Consider the following 24,983-nt stretch of genomic DNA (forward strand, 5'->3'; position numbering starts at 1 on the left):
AAATCTCCTTGTTTACACCTTTTTCGGCAATAGAACCTTTCTAATCGTTGTCACTCAAGTTGCAGCGACTTTGAAAAAGGTTCCTGCTCTGCTTTTCTGCGATTTTATTGCAACTTGCATTGACTTCTGTTAAATGAAATCTCAAGCTGCAATGAAATCGCACATCAAAATGGCACTGATGAGCAGATATGAAATCACACTGAAGTAGAGTGATTTCAAAGCCGCATCGGTGTGAATCAGGGCACAATGGTGTAACATTTTGCAGGCAATGGCATCTGGTCTGTAGAAGATGTTTGTAAACCATGCATTCACTCTTTTTACAGGTGCTGAGGGCAGCAGAACAAGCTCACTTGTGGTCTGAATTGGTATTTTTATATGATAAGTATGAAGAGTATGATAATGCAATTATTACAATGATGAGCCATCCTACAGATGCATGGAAAGAAGGGCAGTTTAAAGATATCATAACAAAGGTAATATTTCTCTGTTTTATGTGCATGTTTTCTATTGTGCCTCTACGTAAAGCAGAACATCCTGTCCTTTCTCCTTTTTTTTTTTTTTTTTTTTATATTGCTTTTACCTCTTGCATCTCATAGCGTTTAGGAAGTGAGGCAGCCATGTTGGGCACACTTGTTTGAGCCAATTAACTTATCAGCAAGTCTTAGAAAGTGAGAGGAAGCTGAAATACCCAAAGGAAACCCACTTAAGCACAGACGGAATATAGGAACTCCAAACAGGTCGTGTTCTGGTTGGGATTTGAATCAGACCCTAGTACTGCAAGGCAGAAGGACATTTCTAACTAAGCCACTGTATGATTAGACCTATTTCAGCTGACTGTCATATTTGACACAACTTAATTTGTTTTCTGGTATAATATTATAGCAACACTTCAGAAAAAATCCTAATCATGTTCTCTTCTGTTAACATTTTAAAAGTACAGCAATGGCAGTTTTTGCTGTTTGTCTCTAAAAGTTTGTTCAGGGCCCTTTTAGATTATTGAGAGTTTGGAGCGAATAGGCATGACTCAGTTCTCCTACAGTAACATTAACTAAACTTTCCTTTTTAATCTTGGTTAAAATGGCACAACTGTTTACAAAAAAAAAAATCAAGTATGTGTTCGAAAAAGCTGTCTGCAACTAAAATGTATTGCTCCTTCCAAATAGAAGTGAGGGGAGAAAACAAGGAGGGGAGTTCATGGAGGACATTACAAAGAGGCGAAAAATGTAGTAGGAAATGATTTAATGAAAAATAGTTTTTTTTTGGGGGAGAATAAAGACATTGTTAGTGTCACTTTTAGATTAGCCTGATATATAGGAGAAAAGGCATCTAACACTTCATCTACTGGCTCAGAAATTAACTGAAAATGTAAGCTTTACAAATGTTTGGCCTGAATATTGCAAATAAAATTTCTGTTCTGTTCTTGGCTTTAAACGTGTACCTGTTTTTCTTTGTAGGTGGCCAATGTGGAGCTGTATTACAGAGCGATACAGTTCTATTTAGAATTCAAACCATTGCTTCTCAATGACCTCTTGATGGTGCTGTCCCCCAGACTGGACCACACCCGTGCAGTCAACTACTTCTCTAAGGTAAATCGCGCTGGACTCCTTGTTGGTTGGGAAGCCACATAGTTGCAATAAGGCAGGCTCAGACTATATTGGAATGATAATTTTGATAAACAAATTCAGAGCGTGCTTTGAGTGCAACACTAAACCATATGCTTTATAGCACTGCAGCTATATGTATTGGTTTATTAGTTTACACCACACCTGAAAATTAGGTTTATGATAAGCGGGTAATGGCCACTGCTAGAACGTTGCCTAAGTTTCAGGCACTAAAATTCTCAGATTCAAAAACAAACACATTACGAGAGGTTTAGAGTATTAGTATCTGCCCTGGTATGCAATACATTTAGGGGCTTTTTATGTATATAACGATTAAAAAATGTTTTCTTTTTAAAGGTAAAACAGCTCCCTCTAGTGAAACCATATCTCCGTTCAGTGCAGAACCATAACAACAAATCCGTGAACGAGTCTCTGAACAACCTTTTCATTACAGAAGAGGACTACCAGGTAACAAATCCTTTTTTCCCCAACTATTAGTCTTTGGAAAAGTTTATAGAGCAGGAAATCTGTGCTTTTCTATATGATTTTAAGTAATCTGTTTTCTTTTTAAGGCACTCCGTACATCTATAGATGCATATGACAACTTTGACAATATTTCTCTCGCTCAACGCTTGGAAAAACATGAACTGATTGAATTCAGAAGGATTGCAGCATACCTCTTTAAGGGCAACAATCGCTGGAAACAGAGTGTGGAGCTGTGCAAAAAAGACAGACTGTATAAGGTGTGTTCACAAACACAAAGTCATGATCAGCCATGTTATAGTTAGTCAGGTTGAAAAAAGACACCAGTCCATCCGGTTCAACCATTAAAAAAAAAAAAAAAAAAACTATTGAAAACCCTACCATACAATCCCATATACACAATCCTATACCCGCTGTTGATCCAGAGGAAGGCGAAAATAAACCCCAGCAAAGCATGATCCAATTTGCTACAGCAGGGGAAAAAATTCCTTCCTGATCCCCTAAGAGGCACTCGGATATTCCCTGGATAAACTTTACCTAAAAAAAAAAAATTTAGTACCCATTTATATTATGTACACCTAGGAAAGAATCCAGGCCATTTTTAAAGCAATCTAGTGAGCTAGCCAGAACCACCTCTGGAGGGAGTCTATTCCACATGTTCACAGCTCTTTTGGTGAAGAAACCTTTCCGTATTTGGAGACGAAATCTGTTTTCCTCTAGACGTAAAGAGTGCCCCCTTGTCCTCTGTGTTGACCTTAAATTCAATAACTCAAACCCAAGTTCACTATATGGACCCCTTATGTATTCATACATGTTGATCATATCCCCCCTTAATCTCCTCTTCTCAAGAGAAAATAAATTCAGTTCCTCTAATCTTTTCTCACAGTGAGGTCCTCCATGCCTCTTATCAGTTTGGTTGCCTTTCTCTGCACTTTCTCCAGTTCCCCGATATCCTTTTTAAGAACTGGTGCACAAAACTGAACTGCATATTCCAGATGAAGTCTAAAGTATAAATGATAGCTCTCTCTCTCTCTCTGGAGTCCATGCCTCTGTTAATACAAGAAAGGACTTTGCTTGCTTTGGAAACAGCAGCTTGGCATCGCATGCTATATTATTAAGCTTATGATCTACCAGAACACCCAGATCCTTCTCCGCTATGGATTCCCCCAGTTCTACTCCACCTAATATGTATGCTGCATGCATATTCTTAGCCCCCAAGTGCATAACTTTACATTTATCAACATTAAACCTCATTTGCCACATAGTTGCCCAATGAAACAGTGCATTGAGGTCAGATTGTAAGTTGGAGACATTCTGTAAAGAAGTTATTCCACTGCAAAGCTTGGTGTTATCTGCAAAGACTGAAATGCTACTTTTAATCCCAAACCCTATATCATTTATAAAGATATTAAAAAGTAAGGGTCCCAACACTGAACCTTGGGGTACACCACTGATAACTTTAGACCATTCAGAGTAAGAATCATTAACCACTACTCTCTGAATTCTATCTTTTAGCCAATTTTCTATCCAATTACAAACCAATCTTTCCAAGCCTGTAGACTTTACCTTACACATTAGCCGTGTGTGGGGAACTGTGTCAAACGCTTTTGCAAAATCCAAGTATACTACATCCACAGCCACCCCTCTGTCCAAGGTTTTTACTTGCCTCCTCATAAAAATAAATCGGGTTTGTTTGACAACTTCTGTCTCTCATGAATCCATGCTGTCTGTTGCTTAAAATATATTTTTTCCAGCAAGAACTCATCTATGTGGTCTTTTATTAAACTCTCCAATATCTTCCCGACTATAGAAGTTAAACTAACAGGTCTATGGTTACTTGGCAAAGACTTTGATCCCTTTGTAAATATAGGCACCACATTGGCCTTACGCCAATCCAGTGGTACTATTCCAGTCCTTAAGAGCTGAAGATAGTATTTAAATGTGCCTTCTCTTTGTCCCCAGTCACCCACTCCTGGTTATTTTGTAAAGGGCCTCTACATGCTTAGACCTAATCTTTATACTGTTAATATATTTGAAGAATTTTTTGGGGTTTGTCCTACTATCCTTTGCAATCTGTCCATTTTGAATTTTGCGTCCCTGATTTCCTTTTTACATATTCTGTTATATTCTTTGTAACAATTAAACAATGATACTGGGAGGTCTATAACAAACTCCAATGATAATCTTTGTTTTACACACACCCATGTACATTTCAACCCATACTGCTTCAGATTCAGCGCACACTCCAACTAGGTCATCTTTCGCACTCACTTTGAGATCACTTCTCACATAGAGACAAACACCACCACCCCTCCGTTTTACCCTGTCTTTCCGAAAGAGAGCATAGCCAGGAATATTAATAGCCCAGTCATGTGAAGAATGAAGCCAAGATTCAGCAATACCAATTAAATCATCGTTCTCCTCGTGCACCAGAGCTTCCAACTCACCGATTTTGCTTGGCAGACTTCTGGCATTGGTGAACAAACACTTTAAATCATTGTCCCATTTTGCACACTTATTTTGCATGTTTTTAATTTTGGTACAAATAGTACCATTTCCAATGGTTGTTTGTAACATGGGAACCTTCTTATTCTCTGCCATATCTCTCCCCCCATCTTTCCCCATTTCACCCACCAATAGGGGCTGACCTGTCTGCCCCATTATAATCTAATTCACCCTCCCCCCTCAATTCTAGTTTAAAAACTCCTCCAGCCTTCCCATAAACCTCTCCATCAGCACAACAGACCCCCTTCCATTTAGATGCAAACCATCTTTAGCATATAGATTGCACCCCAATGAAAAGTGAGCCCAGTGCTCTAAAAACCCAAATCCCTCCTTCTTACACCAGGTCTTTAGCCATGCATTCAGCTCTCTAATCTCCCCCTGCCATTCCTGTGTTGTGCATGGCACAGGCAATATTTCAGAGAATATCACCTTGGAGGACCTTCTCTTCAACTTGCAGCCTAGTTCATTAAATTGGTTCTTAAGGAGCCTCCACCTTCCATATATTCTGTCATTGGTTCCGATGTGGACCAAGACAGCTGTGTCATGCCCAGCCCCTCCCAGTAATTTATCAACCCGGTCCACCACATGCCGAACCCTGGCACCAGGGAGACAGCAAGCCATTCGGTTGAGGTGATCCTGTCGACAAATTATTCTATCAGTCCTTCTGATTTATAGAATCCCCAATTACCACCAACTGTCTAGGCCTACTTACAGTCCCCCACCACCTCTACTAGACAGACTCCTCTCCCGGCTGTTAGGGATAGCAGTGACATCTAGGGCTGCCACCTCTGAGTTTGCCACCCCCACATCTTCACCCAACATGGCAAATCTGTTAAGGTGCTCAAACCCAGGTCTGGCCTTCCTTTTCGGTGAGCCCCTACCACCCCCTCTGACTGTATTAACCGATCTTCCTACCTGATAAACCTGACTTACCCCTCCACCCTCCCCATTAACCCCACTAGGACCCCCTTCAAGGTTGTCAGTTCTGCCCAGTGTTGCAATTTGCTCCTCCAGATCTCTAATGCGAGCTTCCAGAAGGACAACCTGCTCACTTCTGTCGCAGCGGTATCCATCCTGGAGCGGTTGCTCTGTTATTGTATACATGCGGCACACTGTGCACTGCACAAAACCTTCAATCTTGCTAGCACATATTTTCCCATTTACAACAATAAATGTGAAGAAAATGTGTTTCTTTCATACTCTGTTTTATTCGGTGCTCCAGAATCTATCCAGACACATTCCAGCATTACGAGGTTGCAGACAAAGGGTGTGGGGTGGACTGCTTCAGTAAATGTCTGGATGAAATGCTGAACTACTCTGTAGGCAGACTGCACCATGTGTGCTCATTTCAAGGCTTCATTCCTTTTTATATAGGATATACTCAAAATTTTAAAAATTAAATGAAATGGGGAAATGGTGGGACTTAAAGGTGGGAGAAATGCATTGAAGGGGCTTTACTGCCTAACAAAGTAATGACAAACATTTTTGTAACACAGGCTAAAATCTGATTTTACACGTTGCGGCATTGAAATAATTGAACCGCAGTGTAAGCATGTGTTTTCTTACATAAAGTCAAATACAAACCTATAATTTGTATGAATTTTTTTTAAACAAAGATCAGACAAGCTTGGGAATATTCTTTGTTCTAGAAAGCTTATAAAGTTACTAATACAGTATTTCCCTTCTTTAATTTTTTTGTTTGATCGACAGATTGTGTTTTTGTATTAAATATTAGATCTGCAGATTGCATAATTATGTGTGTGCCTGGCTTAAACTAGCATTAATGTTAGAAGTTTAAAATGACTAACTGTTTATATTTAAGGGGATTTTTTTTTTCCCCCAAATCTGTTTAGGACAGTGAAATCTGATAGGGACTTTTCAATGAAGTTGTTCTACTATCTCTTGGTAAAGTGAAAGGACTCTTACTTGAATCCATTTGGATCATAGTTGTCCATTGTTGAAGACCAATTCTTTGTAACAGTTGAAGTAACGGGGAAACTGCGTAATAAATATCTATTTTTATTTATTTATATAACAAACTGTGATGGATGGCAATGAAAGTGTAGCTTGAGTAAAGACTGGCAACAGTGCTAAATTTTGACTCCATTTTTTTTTTCTTCTAGGATGCTATGCAGTATGCCTCTGAATCCAAAGACACAGAACTGGCAGAGGAGCTCCTGCAGTGGTTTTTGGTTGAAGGAAAGAAAGAGTGCTTTGGCGCTTGTCTTTTTACCTGTTATGACCTGCTGCGACCAGATGTTGTCCTGGAAACAGCATGGAGGCACAACATTATGGACTTTGCCATGCCCTACTTCATTCAAGTCATGAGGGAGTACTTATCCAAGGTATGTACTAAAGCTACCCAGTAAGAGCTGCTGAATTATAGGATTGAGGACATATTCTTCAAATACTGTCAATACTTTTTTGCCATCAGAGAAATGTTTCCAAATGTAAAACATTTCAATTTAGTGGATAGCATAAAATTCATTTTCAATGGGCTTGGTAGCAATAAAAGTAAACAGGCAACTTTTCAAGTCTATGTCATTATATTGGCAGTTATAGGACACCAGAAACATGTTCGTGAGCATCTAAATTAGAAAATTTAAATACAATTTTTTTTTCATTTTGTTATGGATCTGATAACTATCAAATTTGAACGATGTAGACAAAGGATGTGAATAGGTTTAAATGAATGTGAAAACGGTTGAAGAAAGGCCCATGGTAGGTTGTTTGTATATGGGGAAAAAACTGGAGGAGGTTAACTTTGCAATCTGATTGGGAACTCTGGGCAACATGCACATTTATTCCCATGCTTTTCTCTCTTCAAATAAGCATTGGGTTGTGCACTAGTAAATATAACAAAGCTCTGCATTGAGGCACCTCCAAGCTACCACGTGTTTAGATTTATTTATATTAGTAAATTGGTTGTGTTCACACCTAAATTATATTGTGTTGACGTGCACTTTACATTTAACTCAACCTCATATCAACCTCATACCTGCTATTAAATGACTTCAGGTATTCTTGGGCATATTTTTAAAAAGTATCATATCTTCCCCATTTAGGTAGCTTTCACACTTGTGGTGTGGGTGGGTGCAGTGTACCTGTGTGGTGTTGTCGAATTCTATTGCTTCAGGCGGTTTTGGTGTGTTTTCTGAAAGCACACCAAAATGCTGCCTGCATGACTTTTGGTGCACTTTTAGAAAATGCACCAAATCTACTAGATGCAATATAAGCCGATGACAAAAAGCAGGTAACCTGCAGATACACTGTGGTGCTGGAAAACTGCATCCGTATGAAAGCGCCGTAAGCAGCTTCTTATAAATACAAGAAAGTAAGCACTTTGGATTGTCATTAATGGAATTGCTGGCTGATTTGGTGTGTACCAAGTGTACCTTGGATGTAATGTTAAAGTGTTACTAAACCCAAGACCCTGCATTCACTAGATCTGGTTTCCCACAGTACACAAGACATGGAAATGCAATAGTTTTAATAAATATAAACTGCTAAATACCTTTTCTCAGCAGTATATTAGCAGTCTTGTGACTTCTATCAGTGTCTGGTTAAAGCTTGTAGGAGGGGTTTTCATTCTTCCCTGATTGTCTTAGAAGGCTGCATGACCCCTGGCCCTCTGCCTGGACAGTGCTGTTTGGCCCTGTGCTGATCACATACACCCTCCCAATAAATAAAAAAAAAAACTCTAGCAGTACACACCAAACTGAGCATGTGCAGCTTGACCCCAAGGCTGTCTTCAGGAGATGGATTGGGGACAGTGGAAGGAGGGGAGGATCAGAGAAAGCAGGTTCAAGAACACAATGCAGAGTATTAACATCTTAGGTGCCACAGGGAGTATAGGAAGCAAGCTTTACTGCATATACAGACTGATTTTACTGTTGTGGGTTTAATAATACTTAAAGGGCCAGCATACTGAACATGACACTTTTATTCTATGTGACTAGACTAGAGATATGGAAATAAGTGTCATGTTCACTATCAGCAAAAATATACAGTATATGAAGTGTTTTTCTATTGGCTGCCAACTTTTACCCAGCCCACCAAGGGACAATACAGACTACTCTCTCTAAAAATAGCTAATAGTACCAAGGACATTGAGGAACAATACAAGCACTACTCATGCTATAAAATGCTAAACATACCAAGCGATCAGTTATACGTGGTTAGTTCTGTTTAAACGTTTAGGAATGTATACACAGTTTTAGTATTTGTATTGCCACATTTTTTTTCTTGATCTCATTATTTATTTTTTTTGCCATCATAGAATAGAGATTTAATATTGTACAAATGTCAGTTAAAGAGCAACTTTGCAAATACTGTAGCTGTGGACGGTAATTTTTTTTTAGAAAAAGTAGGATTCACACTCTGTTGTAGCTGCTGGCTTTTTATAAAGATGCACTTACTAGTCCAGGGACCCAGTGCTGTTCCCACCTGGACCAGTTCCTCAGCAGTCTTTAGGTCTCCTGTGCCACCATCTTGAATGTGGGAAGCCAGCTGTGACTTCCTGGTGCTTCATTGCCGGTTTCAGGCGGTGCATGTGTGAGTAGCGCTGCGCTTTCTCAATAGGCCCGCAGCCTCCTGGAACCTGTGACGTGTCTGAGGAGGTTGCGGGCGGGGTTGGGATGAAGGAAAAGCGTAACTTTTTTCACTTTTTAGTGAAAGTTCCACTTTTAATGTTTTTAGAAAATTTCAGGCTCTTACTTCTTTGGAGTTAAGTACAGGGATTGCAGTTGGTTTCACCCAGAGATAGGTGACCGAAGCCCAGCAAGTTAGGCTGTCAAGCATGCCTCCTTCAGCTGAATTGTTGTCCGAAAAAGAAAATCCACTGACTCTGTGCATGACTCCAGGATGAAGTAGTGCAGTTTTTCAGCGAAATTGAAAACCTTTCTATACGGGTAATCTCCATCATTTCAGATTGCTGCCCCGCACACACACACACACAAACTAGAAAAAAAATATCTACATAGCACCAATCTCCTGTTTGTTCGATCACATAAAACACTGATGTCAAGCAAATTTATAAAGTATTTTAAGATATGTAATGATTGTAAAAAACTAACACTAATAAAATCACTGACAGGTAGCCATATCTTACCATGAGGCATGTTTTACATGTTGTAGCAGGAGGGTACCATAGGATAGTAAAGTGTTTTCTATACTTGTGTTATATGACTTGCAGAAGGTCATGCTACATGCTTTGTGTATAAAGAGATGGAACTCCTCTTCAAAAAAAAAAATCCCTGGTTTTATTGAAACCAATTATATGATTTTGCCTGCACTGCCATCTGCTGGTGAAACTCAATTATGTGCAACAAAGGACTTTTAATGGTAAAACCTGCAATATAAGATATTGGCAACATCTGCTTTATTAAGTTTACTTTTTGTATTTTTTGGATTGATAAAACTAGTAAAATGATGCCAAATATAAACTATTTGGCAATGTTTCTTTCAAATAACTTTCATTTTACTTTCTAGTAGAGTGTAAGCAGCAGTATAAGGGTAATTTTTTACATGGTTGTCATCAGTTCAGTCACATTTTTTGTAAGAAATATAGTTGTTGCAGAAACCCATCATAGATGTCAAAAGAATTAACCGAAAATTAAAAAATGTTTCTTGGCTAAAAACAGACATACACTGAATGGATGTAAAGTGATGGCATCCGGTTGGATCTGTCTAAACAGAAAAGAATGCAGCCCTGTTCTAAAAGACAGACCTGAACATACATGAATGTTGGCCGCTGTTAATGGATAATCGTCCGTTTACATCTGCCTGCACATAGACCTACATTGTGGTTCAGTCTGGATCCATCTGACAGGTGAATCCAGACTGAACACCTGTGTTAAAGGGCCCTAAGGTTTTTTTTTTTTTTTTCCCCCCTAATCGCAGTCAGTGATTGTAAATGCAATTTTTTTTTCTTTTACTTTTATGCATATTCTGCATTCAAGTAAAAAAACCTTTCCATTTCAGCTTCTCAGTCCGGCCCCTAAATACTACCCAAGCTTGATCAGTGCTGTGACTTTCTGCAGCATAGTTGCTCTTCCTTTGCCACTGGATCCTGCTGCTGCCAATCAAATATACGATTGGAGACAGGGCTGAGCCATGCTTTGGGTTGCTGTTAATGGACACACAAGCTTGTATTATAGTGAGCCTGCAGATTAGCCACCATAGCAAGCAGCTTGCTTTGGAGGCGCACTTGGAAATGGAACAGACTGGAGAGTTGGCAGGGGATCCCCGAAGAGCAGGTTCAGGGCTGCTGTGCAATATCATTGCATAGAGCAGGTAAGTATACCATGTTTGTTTTTCATTTTAAAAAATCCCTTTCCAATCACTGTAAAGTGGAACTTTTCTCTTAACACCGTTTTTTAAAACCTTATGCTGCTAGCATTAGTAAATAGATAAAGTATATAATTTGCTTGTTTTTTTTTTTGCTTTTGTTTTTTCATTTCTTCAGTTTTTTTTCATGTTTTCCAAGCCTAGGCAAATGTCATATACATCCTAGATGTCTTCAAAAGGGTGGTGGGGGGGGGGGTTCAGTTAATCACATCCTTCTGTCTGCATGCCTGAGATAAGGGCAGATGATTCCAGGAAGTAAATGCTACATGAATTATCCTATCCACTCAAGATGGCCACGGCCAGAAGTAATAGGGGGTGATTTCTCCGCAAATAAAGCATGGAGACTTGGATGGATGGGGCAGTTTACTTTGAATATTAGAAAAATAATTAAATGGTGTATTTATTTAGTTTGTGGTCTGTAGCTGCCTGAAAGGAGACTTGCACAGTGATAGGTCTTGAGGCATTCTGGAGCCAGTGGCCTGATGTACATAGTATAACATATAAAATGTAGTAGTATATACACTAATCTGTGTGTGAACGTAAAAAGTCAGGATATCCATTTGGGAGAGAAAGCTATAAAGTTATTTCAATATGGGAGATAGCATTGCTAACTTGGGTGTGTGTGTGTATATGCTACAGGACTATCATCCTTATTATTGCTTAATTTATGATTCATTTGGAAGAAGCTTTGTGCATATTAGTGTTACATCTAATATGATCCTGCTTGCTAAGGTCAGCTGTTCACTTTAGCAGTGAAGTACACAAGTCAGCCTTGGCAGCTCCCTTATTTCTATCCTGACAGGTTTTCTTTAGATAATGCAAAAATATATTTGGTAATTTGTGGTAACTCATGTATGGTATATTATTTTCTCTACTAACAGATGTCACAGTATATTCTACAAGCTAGTATATTATGCATGCTGCAGGCAGCCAATGTTCAAGGTGTAAGAAACAAAAATAAAGATCTGTAATCTGCTTTACAAGCTACAGACTATTTCAGTTGCAGATTGTGTTAGTTGCATATGGTGTCTTCAGACACATCACACATTTTTTGTGTATTTCATATTTTCTGTACTAACAGTATAAAGAGGAACACTGTCATTCTCAATGCGCAGTATGGTGACCAAGGCACAATCGCATACTTTCAGTTCCTTTTTTTTGTGGTCATGTGTTTATTTTTCCCTTTCCTTTTATTTTTCTTTCTAACAGCCGCATTTTGTTTTCTTTGCTTATTCTTCCTTTTTGTATGCTGAATGTGAAATTTGATTTTCTAAGCTGCACCCTCTGAATTCCTTTGCAGGTTGATGCAATAAAGGAAAAGGTGAAAGTTGATTCTTGTATTCCATCTTTAAACCTGGAAGACTAAGTCTAAAGAATCTGCATGCGTTTCCCATTTCCCCTTCCTTAATTGTTACTACTGCTTCTACTTTCCTTCTTTCCTGACCTGCATTTACTTAAAGCCTCTGCTGGCATTTAACTAAATGAACTAAATTAGTTAGCACTAGGTCTCTTAGTGTGTTACTACTAATTGGCTAATCTATTCTCAGGAAAGGCATAAGGCATTGGCTCACAGTTACTAATGTAAAGCTGGCCAGTCATTTTAGACAACTGAAGGACTTTTAAATACAGAAAATATCTAACTGTGTTGTTACTATCAACTTGTCAAGGCTGCACAGAAAAGATTTCAGTACTTTTTTTTTTTTTTCCTTTCTAAAGCAGCAGCTAAAAAGGTACCAGTGCTGGCCTTTTAGGGGTAATGTCACTTGTTGAAGAAAAATATCCTTTCCTGGTCTGTTGGTCCACGTACTGCAGATTTTTGCCTGCTGCTATTTTTTTTTAAATGAACGCATGTACTTTAGTCACTCCCTACTTCTTGAGTGTGAGGATCTGCTTCCTGACATTACATGATCAATCCCAGAATTGTAATAAAATAAAAATATAGATCCCATGACATGACCAGGAAATGGCTTTTCTAGGGATTCTGGAAATGATGTACAGAAAGCTCCAAAGATTTAGAAGAATATCATATTAAAATATCCTACCAGTGGAAAATGATAGTTGGATCATGACAATGGGAAAAGCATATAGCAATTTTACCAAAGTGGAGAAGATGGGATATTATAAAGCAGGGATCCTCAAACTACGGCCCTCCAGCTGTTGCGGAACTACACGTCCCATGAGGCATTGTAAAACTCTGACATTCACAGACATGACAAGGCATGATGGGAATTGTAGTTCCTCAACAACTGGATTGCCATAATTTGAAGACCCCTGTTATAAAGATTTCCATTCAAGACAAAGTTAACATTTAGGTTTTGGGTGGATGTGTTAAGAGTTAAAATTGTGTTCAGTTGGGTTATGCTACTCTTGGGATTTGCAGAGGTGCTAGTTCAACAGTCCTTGCCCCCTCCCCACTCTTTCCATCCATTGTGTTCTTTTGAACTCTGAATTATATTCATGAGTAAAAATTACTGAGCACCTATTGAGCAAACAAGTTCAGATCCTGCTTACTCCTGGCATGCTCATGGCTAAGTTTATGGACAGTACATCCCAGGTGTTTATAAGTTCAGTATTCCACAGCTTATATTTTCTATATTTTTTGTAAATTATTTTGTTTGGAATTGAATTAAAGCTCACACATCCTTCAGAAATGCCAATTTTGCCATTAACATTGAACTGTGATCCAGTTCCTGATGATTTTAATATTTTGCTGACAGTAGGCAAAAGTAGTCACAGAAGTGATTTTTTCCTGCTGTTATTGAGAAATGATTTCTTAGTGACAAGTGTCAAGGGTCAAATTGCTCAAAATATTCAGTTCCCTGTTAGTAGTTAAAGTCTCAGGTTAAAGCAAACTTATTGTGAAAATACAACACTCTTTCCCCATTCTAACACCCATCTCCCCTTTTTTTATGTTAAATGATAAAAAATAAATAAAAATATGCCACTTCCGGTTCACAAGGTGGCCATTCAAGTGGTAAGCATTTGGGCACGAGGTCTCCGCTAATGGAAAGGATCAGTTGGACATGTCTGCCTGGTTTTGCTCTCAGGCTGCTCATTTTGGTATAATGTGATCAAATGCCCTAACCGGGTTCAAAGAAGTGGTTGTGTTTTCACTGTAGGTAAGCTTTAAGGAGATTCCAGTCAAATTCTCTTGGACAAGAGTCCAGTATTTGGATACTACTCACCTATACCACTAATGCCGGTTTAGGTCAAAGCCTAAAACTACAAATATTCATTTACCCTTAAATTCATTGGCTAGACTAACTGCCGGCAACTGTGAGCAGCTGACAAGACTCAGATACCAAGCAAAAGATCCCAATACTTTTAGTGAAATTTAATAATTTTGCTTTTTATACGCTCACAAATATGTGGCAAGCTGTTAGCCTATTCCTTTTTATTTATATTTGGTTTATTTGTGATAAAAACAGAGTTTGCTGGAATTTTCCCAGTAGAAAAACATACAGCCTTACAAATTTGTACTGTTCTGAAAAGGAATGAATATTAAAATAGTACAATTGGTTATAGACATCATCAGGAAAATGTCCTTCTGTGTCTGGTCCTCCAAATTATGAGGGTGTGTTTGTGTGAAACAATATAGGCAATTTAAACTGTGTTTGTATTGCCCTGATGAGCATGTCTGACAGCTTTTGTAAATGCATCACCATGTTTTTTTGCAACTTGGAACAAGCATTGCTGTAGGCTTTTGATATTAGAAACATGTATGGCAAACTCCATGGATACAATCCACTTCTTGCTTTAGTTTTGTTGCCTTTTTATTCTCATGTACACATTTTTACACATAACACAAATAGCATCAAGTGCATGTTTCATTAGGCGTGTTCTTAGTTCTGCAGCTTACTGCAGCTTCTGTGGAAAAGCCTTTTACAGTGTCTCCCTACTAACCTATTGGTAATCTATTTACATGGGTAACACTGAATTATTCCACGTTTCTCGGGAAAGGAAGGAGATAACATTTTAGTAGACATGTACGTTTTCACTTTAGGAGTATTCTCGTTCCTCTAATGCCACATAATCTGTTACCATGCTATCACATGCCAAGTATTTTCTATATATTAGACCAGCACACTCTTGGCCACTGCCTAACCCTTTCAATTTGAGGAGAAAGTTGGTTCCTTGCTGTGGTTAGAGCAATGGTTGTAATTTGTCTTTTTTTTTTTTTGCTATATTGACAATTTAAAAAGTGAACAGAAAAGTAGTATTTTGACCAGCACAATAGTCCATTAGTGAGACTGGATGAAAATGTGGCCCATTAACACTTTGAGGTTGAAAGGGGAAATATTATTTAACAATTTAAATGTTTAAAATTACATCTCGTCCATTGAGGAACACAGGAAGCTTTTTTTGCATTCAGGTTATACTTCTGCCTTCAAGTGGATTGGACACAGGAAAACTACAATATATGTAAACCAGCCCAGGATAGCTCTTGTTAAGCTATATTTGCTAGCACCTTTTTTTTTTCTTAACATCTTTTGCTTCAATTATGACTATTCTCTACACTGCTGCCAAAGCTTTGCTCTTTGATTGCAGGGCAATGGCACAGACATCCTTAGCCTGTCCTTTGGGGTGCCACATCCTGGACCTTGTTGAGCTTTTTTTGTGGCGACAGAGTTGAAGTGACTTTTAGGTACCAGGGTTTCACGTAGGGAACTTTCCAGACTTCATTCTGATAGTTGGCTGTGGAGGTGTTTCCAGGTACAGAACAGCTGGCATCACCTCAGCACTGTGAAGACTAATGGTGTGAATACACGATTCGAATATCGCCCGATCATTCAACCACCGACTTTTGAAAAAGTATTTGTCGGTCGAAAACGTTGCCAACATACACTGTCCGAATATCGCCCGACCGTTGCCCGCCGACCATCGAAACAGTGTTCCTCGGTCCTCATGTGTGATGAGGTTATACAGATTTAAACTGAACAACCTCAACACCAACGTATAGAATATCGTTCATACGCAAACGAGATGACAGAATTTTTCGGATTTTTCAAATGGTATTTTTCGTTCACAATATCGATATCGCTCATTGATGCCTGGGCATTAACGAGTAGAATATCGGCCGATCGCTCGCTGAACGGAAATTTACGGCCGATTTTCTTATCGTGTATTCCAGCCATTACTTTGTGAGCCTTTTAGATCAAACACCAGCAGCCTCATCAAGTACACAACTCTCTAGCTGTCTTTTTAAAATAAAATACCCCATTTACCACCAGTTTTCACTGCTTAGGGTGGTAATGTTGTGGACAATGATCACTGACTTTTATCTCCTGGGTGGAGTGTCTTTGCATGCTCTATACTGGCATGCAGCATTTAGGAAGCATCTCCCCACTGCTGCGCCTGCTTTGCAAGAGCCACTCAAAACTGATACTGCTGCCCTTCTACAGTAACCTGGGCCCCTAACGGCCATCTGACCCTAAACTTCTACAAGCTCTCTGGGTTTTGTGAGGACTCGACCTTTCCTTGTACCCTGGGTCTTCAGTTGCCTTATCGCCATGCAGTGGGAACGTGTATTAATCTAGATACAGCAAAGAAAGTCATGCTGTACTGGCTGCCCCCAACTTGCATGCTAATGGCTCTTGGGCTGATTGCAGGGCACCTGCTGATGTAGTTGGTTTCTACTGTCTTGTATCCTGTTTTCTACTGCTTCAGTAACAGCCACTTGTAGTAATCGCATTCAAAATCCGACAGGCTGGTTGTACCCAAGTTAACCTGTCGATCTATGTTCAGCCTCCCAGTACATGGTTCGAATTTCGGCCCGTTCCTGCTTAACGAACGATCTTTGGTTATTTGCGAACTGACACTTCAGAGGTTATAAGCACACTCCCACACCTTCGGTCTCCCTTTCCTTTGCAAATTATGTATCCGATTTACCCAATCTGCTGAGACTTTGGTTCGGAGTGACTTTTAGTTTTTACATGACTATTCTGCCTCCAAGGAATTGCAGTTAACAGCCATTACCCCCAAATTTAAAAAGACCATTGCAGCTCTTATGGATGCGGAGCACACACTACTCTGAAACTAGAGGAACAGCTGGATGCTTCCTACCACTGTTGTTCCCAGTCTTTGGTCCTTTTAAAAGCCCCCTAAGACCTCAGACTTTCCTAATGCATCTGCTGTTTCAGGTGTTCCTTTACAGAGTTTGGAAATAGCCTGACAAGATGTTTTTACCCCCAAATGCTTAATAATGTTGTACCCATTAAAGTCTGCTGATTTGGCAGTGTCCTAAAAAGCGACCAGCCTACCACTAGAGAGGATGCATCTGTCTTTAGGCAACTAACCAATAAATGGTTGGAAGCCCTCTCTAGAGCTGTATTCTCACTGGTAGATCCTGCTTTTTACCCCATCTTGGCTTTGACTGAACTTTGCAAAACCTTGGCCAACTGGTCAGTGTCTTAAAAGGAAACCCACGTCTAATAATCATCCGATCCCCATTTCCAGATCTCCCAAGCTTGTCTCCTAGTTCAACCACAAGGTCTGGGGCTCAAAGGTCTGGCAAATTCTCAGACAAACCTTCTTAGACATGAAGGTACACCCCACTTTTCAGAGTAAGGCAACATTTAATAACCTCTCCAGACACTTGAACTGCTTGGATTTCAGACACCTGGGTGCAGGAGGTGGTACCCTGCCCTCTTCTTGGTTTCTCAACCTTTCTGTGTTACGGATGAGCAGATAGACATTCCAGGACCTGTGTTGCAGGTGGGGTCATTGGATACTGACCACCTTGCTTCCAATTCAACAACAAACTTGACATGTTTGTCTCCAGGTACACAGATCATCTAGCAGAAGCAGGAGATGGCTCCCTAGGTTCAGTACAGCTGGAGCTTTGCCTTTTTCCTCTTGAAACTTTTTTTCTTGTGAACTTCGCGGGATCAAGATGAAGGGCATCCTGGTGATTATCATTGCTCTTGAAAAGCCCCGGCAGATGTGCTACACCAGCCTAGCAAGTGCAAGTCTCGATTTCCACCCAGGGAGTTTCTCTGTGGGATAATTCCTCTTTCACACAGCTGGGTCTGGACCAGCTTCGGTTGGAAGTACCCTCAAGGGTTACGTTTCTGCCCTTTTCGTTTTGTTTCAGAGATCATAGTTAGTCCTCTCATTCTTTGATCAAGACCTTAGTACAAGTAGTCTCTTGTAGCTTTCTATGTTTGTTCCCCCTGTAACTATTTGGAATTTAAATCTGTTTCTGTCCACACTTCAGAAATTGCTGTTTGAACTCCTGGCCCCACTGTCTACGCTTACCTACAAGCTGGTATTACATGTTTCCATCATCGCTGTAAGGCCTGTCTGAAACCAGTCCTGTAAGGAACACTTCTGGTGTTCCTATGGAGCACTATGGTTCAGGCTATGAAAGTCTATCTTACAAGTTACTGCTTCTTTCAGGAAGACCCATTTTCTTTTTGTCACCCCAGGTGGACCTGTGAAGAGTAATCCAGCTTCTTGTTAACCATTTCATCCAAGCTTTTTGTTTTAAAGATCCGTTTCCACCATTTCCTGAAAGGGCACACTGTGAGTTCTTTTTGACATCAAGCAACGGTTTCTTTGAAGCGCAAGGCTTTCTCCTGGTCTTCTGTATACATATTCTCTACGTTCTACAAGGTCAACGTTGAGGTCTCAGCTGATGCCAGCCTCAGGAGGCTCTTTAGACTGCTTGTAGATATCCCAAAGGTGAAAGACTTTCTGTGCCCTCAATGGATGAGAAGGAAAATAGTTTGCTGAGCTCCTCTAGAGAAGGAGAGAGCACTGTGCAGTGTGAGCATCCCGGAGCAGCCACTAGAGGGTGAACAATTTGGATTTCATGGCTATCCTGCAAAAGTCAGGATGGAGGGGGATTAGTGGGCCCAGGGGTTTTTGTGGCTAGGCCCCTCTGATTGCTGAGCTGTGTTCTATTCTATTCATAGAATAATTGCCTGGGAAATTTGGGGAAAACCTGCTGAAAGTATACTAGCACTTTAAAGTAAGGAAACCAATAGCCTACTAGTATTTGTTTCTGCTGCTGCAGTTGTATTCACCGGTTTACTCTGGAAGCATTTAATAAGAGAATTTCATCCAAGCCTTCCAGAACAGTAAATACTGTAGTTTAGATTGTGATGCTGCAATATAAATTTAAAATAAACCCACAGGTGCTTTTGCTCTAGCAAGAGTATCTATATCCCTCATATGAATGAGTGGAATATGATTTTAGTCTGTAAACAATCATGTGGGTTTTTTTTTTTTTTTTTATATATAGTATTTATTTCTAATCTGTGCAGTCTTACACTTTAATCTAGACACACTCCTTTTTGTTGTTTTTTTTTTACAAAATCTCCTCCAAAATTGTAAAATGTTAAATATCCCTCATAATGTGCAATTTGCTTAAACTGTGCAGACAGCAAACACATGTTTGGGAGGGTCCCAGGTTCTGTATTGCCAGAACATAGGTGCCTGGTGCTGGAGGCATTCATTGGTGACAAGAAAATATTATGTAGGATTTTTTAAATTTTGTAATAGGACATGGCTTTTATGTGCATGGAAGATTTTTTTCAGACTTTTCTATATACCCTTTAAACTAATGGAAACACCTTGTTCCATAGTGTTTTCTTTAGACAATATGCTTGTCATGCATTTGAGCATGTCGTGTGTATGTTTATGAACTTTTGCAGCATAATCTTGTGCTTGTGTCCTGGGCTGTTTTTGTCCACACTGGATCAAGTGGTATAGGCTGCTGTATTGTGCTTCAAATATCAGGATCATTTCTTATGATTTATCATTAACCTTAATAACCTGTCAGTTCGATAGAACGCTTTGCCTGCATAAGGTTTGTAGGAACACGCACACAAATTGTTTAGGTGGTGTCTTCCAGAATTCTTCCTCCTCATATTTTGGAGACAAAGTGGACATTGGTCAAACGAAAATGAAGATAAAGTACTTAAAATCATGGCACCTTTACCTGCCTCATTCTTGCAGACCTCTCAGGACGAGGCTCAACGAGGCGTCTAGCTATTAGAGTGAATTCTTCTCTGGGGCATTCTGCTGAGTTAGGTTTATATCGAGCATCGCAGTGGAGCACACATGAGGCATGATCAGACAGAATGAAGAATTTGGCTTTGGACTGAGGTCAGGGTGAAATTTTTGACAATTTCCTTTTTGTTTATAGGATCATGTTTGTCTATAAAATCTTAACATTTTGTCGTTTTCTTGTGACTGAAACCATTAACCAAATTGTACAGTGTGAGAACTGCTTGCATGTCAGTTCACTTTTCTGATTTTCCTTACTGAGGAGCAGGTGTAGGGAAATGTATATACATAGACCTTGACATTAGATAACTTGGTTTAGAGAACAGAACTACAGATGGAGAATTTCAACTGCTGGTCTTCAGTTAAATAACAATCCAGCCAGTGATGCACTTATACATAAGATTTATATATCCAAAACCTTTAAGGACTTAAAAGAATGTCAAAGAACCCCTTCCTATTATTCTCTTGGTGGTACAATATTTTATATTTATTAGTTAATTAACTTTGCATTGGTAAGTTTCCCAAATGTACATGAACATATTTAGCTATTGCTGTTACTAATTACTGGCAATTACTGCCTTGTATGGCAGCATATTGTAGTAAAGTTGTGTAATCTCCATAAGAGAGGAATCTCAAGGCTTTTCCACATTTTATTGGTCATTCATATAGGAGACACGTTGAGGCTTGGTAACTATTGGGGATCTAAATATTTTCGTTGTAATTATTTTTTTTAAGGTTGACAAGCTGGATGCCTCTGAATCTCTCAGAAAAGAGGAGGAGCAAGCAACAGAGACACAGCCAATTGTTTATGGTAATTCTCGAAATTATTTAAATAACGCCTATGGGCTTTTTTTTTTTTTTTTATGTGTCCAACTTTGAAATCAGTTTGTTGCTAATTGGGTTTAATGTAAGCAAAGTAGTTGAATTTCTTGGTAGCGTAGATTTAATCTGAGACCCCCACACTTGTATAACCCCTTAACATCAGCGCCTCCTGGCCCTTTCAGAGGTTTATGATGCGGGGGGGGGGGGCGGGGGTTTGTTCTGATCATGCGCGACTACCCTGATTGGTTTGTGATCAGGAGATTTCTGTTAGCCACCGGTAACTGCTGGGAGCATGCAGGGCATGTGCACAGCTTTATATACATTTTGATATGCCGAGAGACTGCATATATGCATACCACCGGCGCAAAGGGGTTAAGAAAGAGCAGTAGGTATTTTTATATGGGAGCACCAGCCCATGCTTACCAGGAGGGTATAAATAAGGATGCCTCTTAAATACTGAGAAGATCGTCTTGTAACCCTAATTGATGAGCTGTGTGTGTTTTTTTTACTTTATTTTTTTTAATCCCAGAATACCTGCAGCTGTGATCTTCTTGTGCTGTGGAAGTCTCTTGACCTGTCGCAGGCACTCAATCAAATGTGCTATGCTCTGCTTGCATTCTTGCACCCCTGCTACCTTCATGAAAGCTGTACTATAGCTTCTCGCAATGAAAAGCGCTCCATGACCTTTCATTCATCTGCCATTTCTCGATTCATAAAGCACTTTTCATTTTGTGAAGCAATGGTACAGTTTTTTATGAATGGAGTACTATGCAGAAAGTCCAGGCATAGTTGGCACTTGATTGACTTTGACAGGTCCAGCTCGTATTAACGCCTGTGGCATCAGAAGATCATAGCTGCAGGGGTATCGATCGGGGGGAGGGGGGGTGCAGTTTGGGGGCAAAGGAATGAACATTTCACAAAACAGAGCAGTCACCAACACAAGGAACACTTCTCATTCAATGTAAGTGCTGTCCCTTGGGCTGAATAAATAAAACAATTACTAAACTTAAGCTATAAAGCAGAACTAAGGCAAAACTTTTTGTTTTTGCCATCTTTGGAGGGATTTTGCCTTACTTCCTGTTTTGACTATGGGACAGAAGAAGTGAGGGCAATTTCCCAAATGGCACAAAGTGAGGAAAAATCCCTGGTTGTCTTTCCTATTGGAAGATTTCTCCTCGATTTACTGTTCTGGGGGCAACCAAAAAATGTTTTTTCACTTTTGATGATAGTATGAGAATAGTAAACATGACAGAGTGAATCCCCCTAACACGGTGACAGGCCTGACAAAACCCTGCCAGGTGTTCTAATCCCTATAAACTGTCCAAGAAAAAAATAAATTTCCTTTCGCTATTCTATAAGGGAGCTATCATTATATTATGCAAAATCTTTAGGAAAAAATTAGTGTTCTAGTTTTCTTAGAGCATAGCTGAAAGTAAAATATTCGCTAACAATATATTTTTTTTCAGGAAATATTTGATATCTTGACATATTGGAGCCATTATATAACTTTTTTTTTTTTTTTTTTTTTTTTTTTTCTTCCCCTCTACAGGCCAGCCCCAGCTAATGCTGACCGCAGGACCCAGTGTCCCAGTACCTCCCCAAGCGCCATTTGGTTACGGCTACACTGCACCTACATACGGGCAGCCCCAACCTGGATTTGGATACAGCATGTGAAACAAAGAGCTGCAACCTCTGAACCTGGGCTATTTTCTTAAAAAATTCCACCGTCCTCCTTCCCCTTCTTGACCCATAGCAGGGAAGAGCTCCAAAATCCCTTTGTTTCATGAAGGACAGTTTTATTTTCTACAGCATATGGATCACACCACTTTAAATTCTTTTGTTCACATTCCATATTCTCCAAAATTATGATGATTATTTTGATGGGCATAGTACTTCAATGCTTTAAGTGGGCTTTCTATTTTTTTATTTTTGTGTTTGTGGTTTTTCCTTTCTTTTACGGAGGACTGCTTGTAACCTCTCCAGTAACTGGGGATGTGTATGTCTAGGATAGGTTTGGAAACCTTGGCTATTGCAGAGGTTAACGCAATCCTCTGAACCCCTCACAGGACCTGCAATACATTCTAAAATATATCGCGTAGAAACACTGGCAGCAAAGGGGTTAACAAAGCTAAAAGTCTATGTGAAGAATCTCTGATTTGCACTCTGTAGTGTTAGAAAACTTAATATTGAATCTCTCAAAATTGATGTATGTAAGCAGCTTATGTACTGTCTTATCTAAATACATATATCTACTTGTATATTCTGAAGAAAAAAAAGTTTCTATTTCCACATGCAAGACTGCCGATGACAAAAGAACACTAATCTCTATGTTCTATACCAGTTTTGTTGTGCAGCTCATAAAACTAATAATTTTAGCAACATACAAAACAACGTTGCATAAACAGAAAAAAGTTGCGTAAGGGAATATTCATTTGCGCATATAGATAATGCTAGTGTGTGTAGCTCACTCCATGATGAACAGATGGCCCTATGTTGTGCTGTATCCTGTGCTTTTTTTGTGGGACCATTTCATTCAGGAACGAAGAAGGCACCATGATTCCAGTCTGTGTACTACCCTTCTCCTATTCCCTGAGGTTTATGTATGTTGGATATTGTGGTGTTCTTAGGTCACTGTTTTTGAGTGTACAGAGGAGAGAATTTAAGCAACAACATAAAAAAATAAATAAATTAAATGCTGTTCGGTTTTGTTTGTGCAATTTGAGATGACAGATTTAAAAGAAAAAAATAAAATAAAACATGAAATAAAAATACTGAACTGTGGACATATTATACAATATCAGTGGTGATGTATTTTTATTTATTTCAACTGTGTATTCATTTTTTTTTTTTCACTCTTAAAATAGTCTTCTCTTATTTCTCTTGTCAAGTGTGGGTATAAATGTGACTGACTATTCAGGAACATAGAGGATGTATTTCATTCTGATGCCTATATTTAAAGTGAACCCGTGCCCATACTGTGCACACTAAAATCTTTACCTATTCCAAACATTAAAAGTATTTTACCTCTCACACTTATACACCCCCTATAGAGAAGAGCAGTTTTTGCCTTCTGCTGTGGACCGTTTTTTTTTTTTTTTTTGCAATAACTTTGTCTTAACAAATTAATACATATGTTATTTTAAAGGAGATTTAGGCCTCTTGCACACGGGAGTTAAAAACAAAAATGCTGAGTTTTACTGATCTTAAATGAGATGCATTGTTGTCTATTGGACATTCCACACAGCTGAGTAAAGATCAGTAAAACAGCATTAAGTACAGAGCAATAACACAAAATTAGAAAATGTTTGATTTAAAGTGGAACTACACTGCTTCTGATCACAAACCAAAAATGCTATTTAAATAATTTGTATTATTCAAAGCTATCTCCCTCATCCGTCCATCCATGTCCCCATGCTTTATTTGAGAAATCATTTTCAAAAACACCACCTAGCATATGTGGTCATGGCCATCTTGAGTAAGGGCAGATGATTCATGCATCATTTACTTCCTGGAATCAATCTGCCATTAGCTCAGACATGGGCTGAGCTGAGAACCCGCCCTTCTCTCCTGAGGACTCCTAGGATGTATGACATAATTTGCCAAGGCATGGAAACCAGGAAGTAACTAAAGAAATGTAAATTAAAAAAAAAGTAAATGAAATATGTTGCTATCTCTTTACTAATGCTGGCAGCAAGAGGATTAAGACCAGTCCATGATGATTGAGAGAGTGAAGTTCCACTTTAAGTGCAGTAATTTACTCGCATACACATGTTTACTCCTCTGTAAGCATGTTTATGCAAGTCTAATGAGTATATTGCAGTACTGGCAATGAAGAAGAATTTTACTCATCTGTACACTTATGCACCTTTACGTGCCTATACTCAACATTACTCAGGTTTTTACAGTTTTGAGCCCCTTGCACACGGTTGTCACAAGTTCCTTGGTAAATGATGATGCCTGTGTGCAAGCATGTTTACACAAGTATGAGGTCCCTTGCACAGGGCTTCATAATTTACTGATGTTTACACAGGGACTTGTGATGCCCATGTGCAAGGGGCCTAAAACTGTGTAAAGACCTGAGTAATGTTGAGTAAAGGCGCATAGATAGACGAGTAAAATTCTTCACTGTCAGTACTGTAATATACTCATGGAAACGTGAGTAAATTATTGCACTCGAATGTAACCTTTTCTATTTTTGTTTTACTGCTCTGT

At 39.2% G+C, this 24,983-nt stretch overlaps 1 protein-coding gene and 1 long non-coding RNA gene across 3 annotated transcripts in view; both read left to right on the plus strand.

Moving 5' to 3' along the window:
- CLTC (clathrin heavy chain) overlaps positions 1-23,566 on the plus strand; it is a 129,654-nt gene extending 106,088 nt beyond the window's left edge. The window contains exons 26-33 of one of the 2 annotated variants that reach the window (XM_082245754.1): positions 324-473; positions 1,455-1,586; positions 1,959-2,069; positions 2,174-2,344; positions 6,713-6,934; positions 12,238-12,258; positions 20,685-20,760; positions 22,321-23,566. In XM_082245754.1, the coding sequence (XP_082101880.1) occupies positions 324-473; positions 1,455-1,586; positions 1,959-2,069; positions 2,174-2,344; positions 6,713-6,934; positions 12,238-12,258; positions 20,685-20,760; positions 22,321-22,445 (1,008 nt within the window). In that variant the 3' untranslated portion in view covers positions 22,446-23,566. The remainder of the gene's footprint in view (positions 1-323; positions 474-1,454; positions 1,587-1,958; positions 2,070-2,173; positions 2,345-6,712; positions 6,935-12,237; positions 12,259-20,684; positions 20,761-22,320) is intronic. The other variant, XM_082245755.1, reaches the window with a different exon arrangement.
- On the plus strand, positions 19,274-19,666 carry LOC309546201. Its single transcript, XR_014224926.1, has 2 exons — positions 19,274-19,314; positions 19,373-19,666. It is a non-coding gene; the product is annotated as an uncharacterized lncRNA (long non-coding RNA).
- Positions 23,567-24,983: the final 1,417 nt, after the last annotated feature.

Source organism: Pelophylax lessonae (genome assembly GCF_965119305.1).
Source record: "Pelophylax lessonae genome assembly, chromosome: 2".
Taxonomy (NCBI): domain Eukaryota; kingdom Metazoa; phylum Chordata; class Amphibia; order Anura; family Ranidae; genus Pelophylax; species Pelophylax lessonae.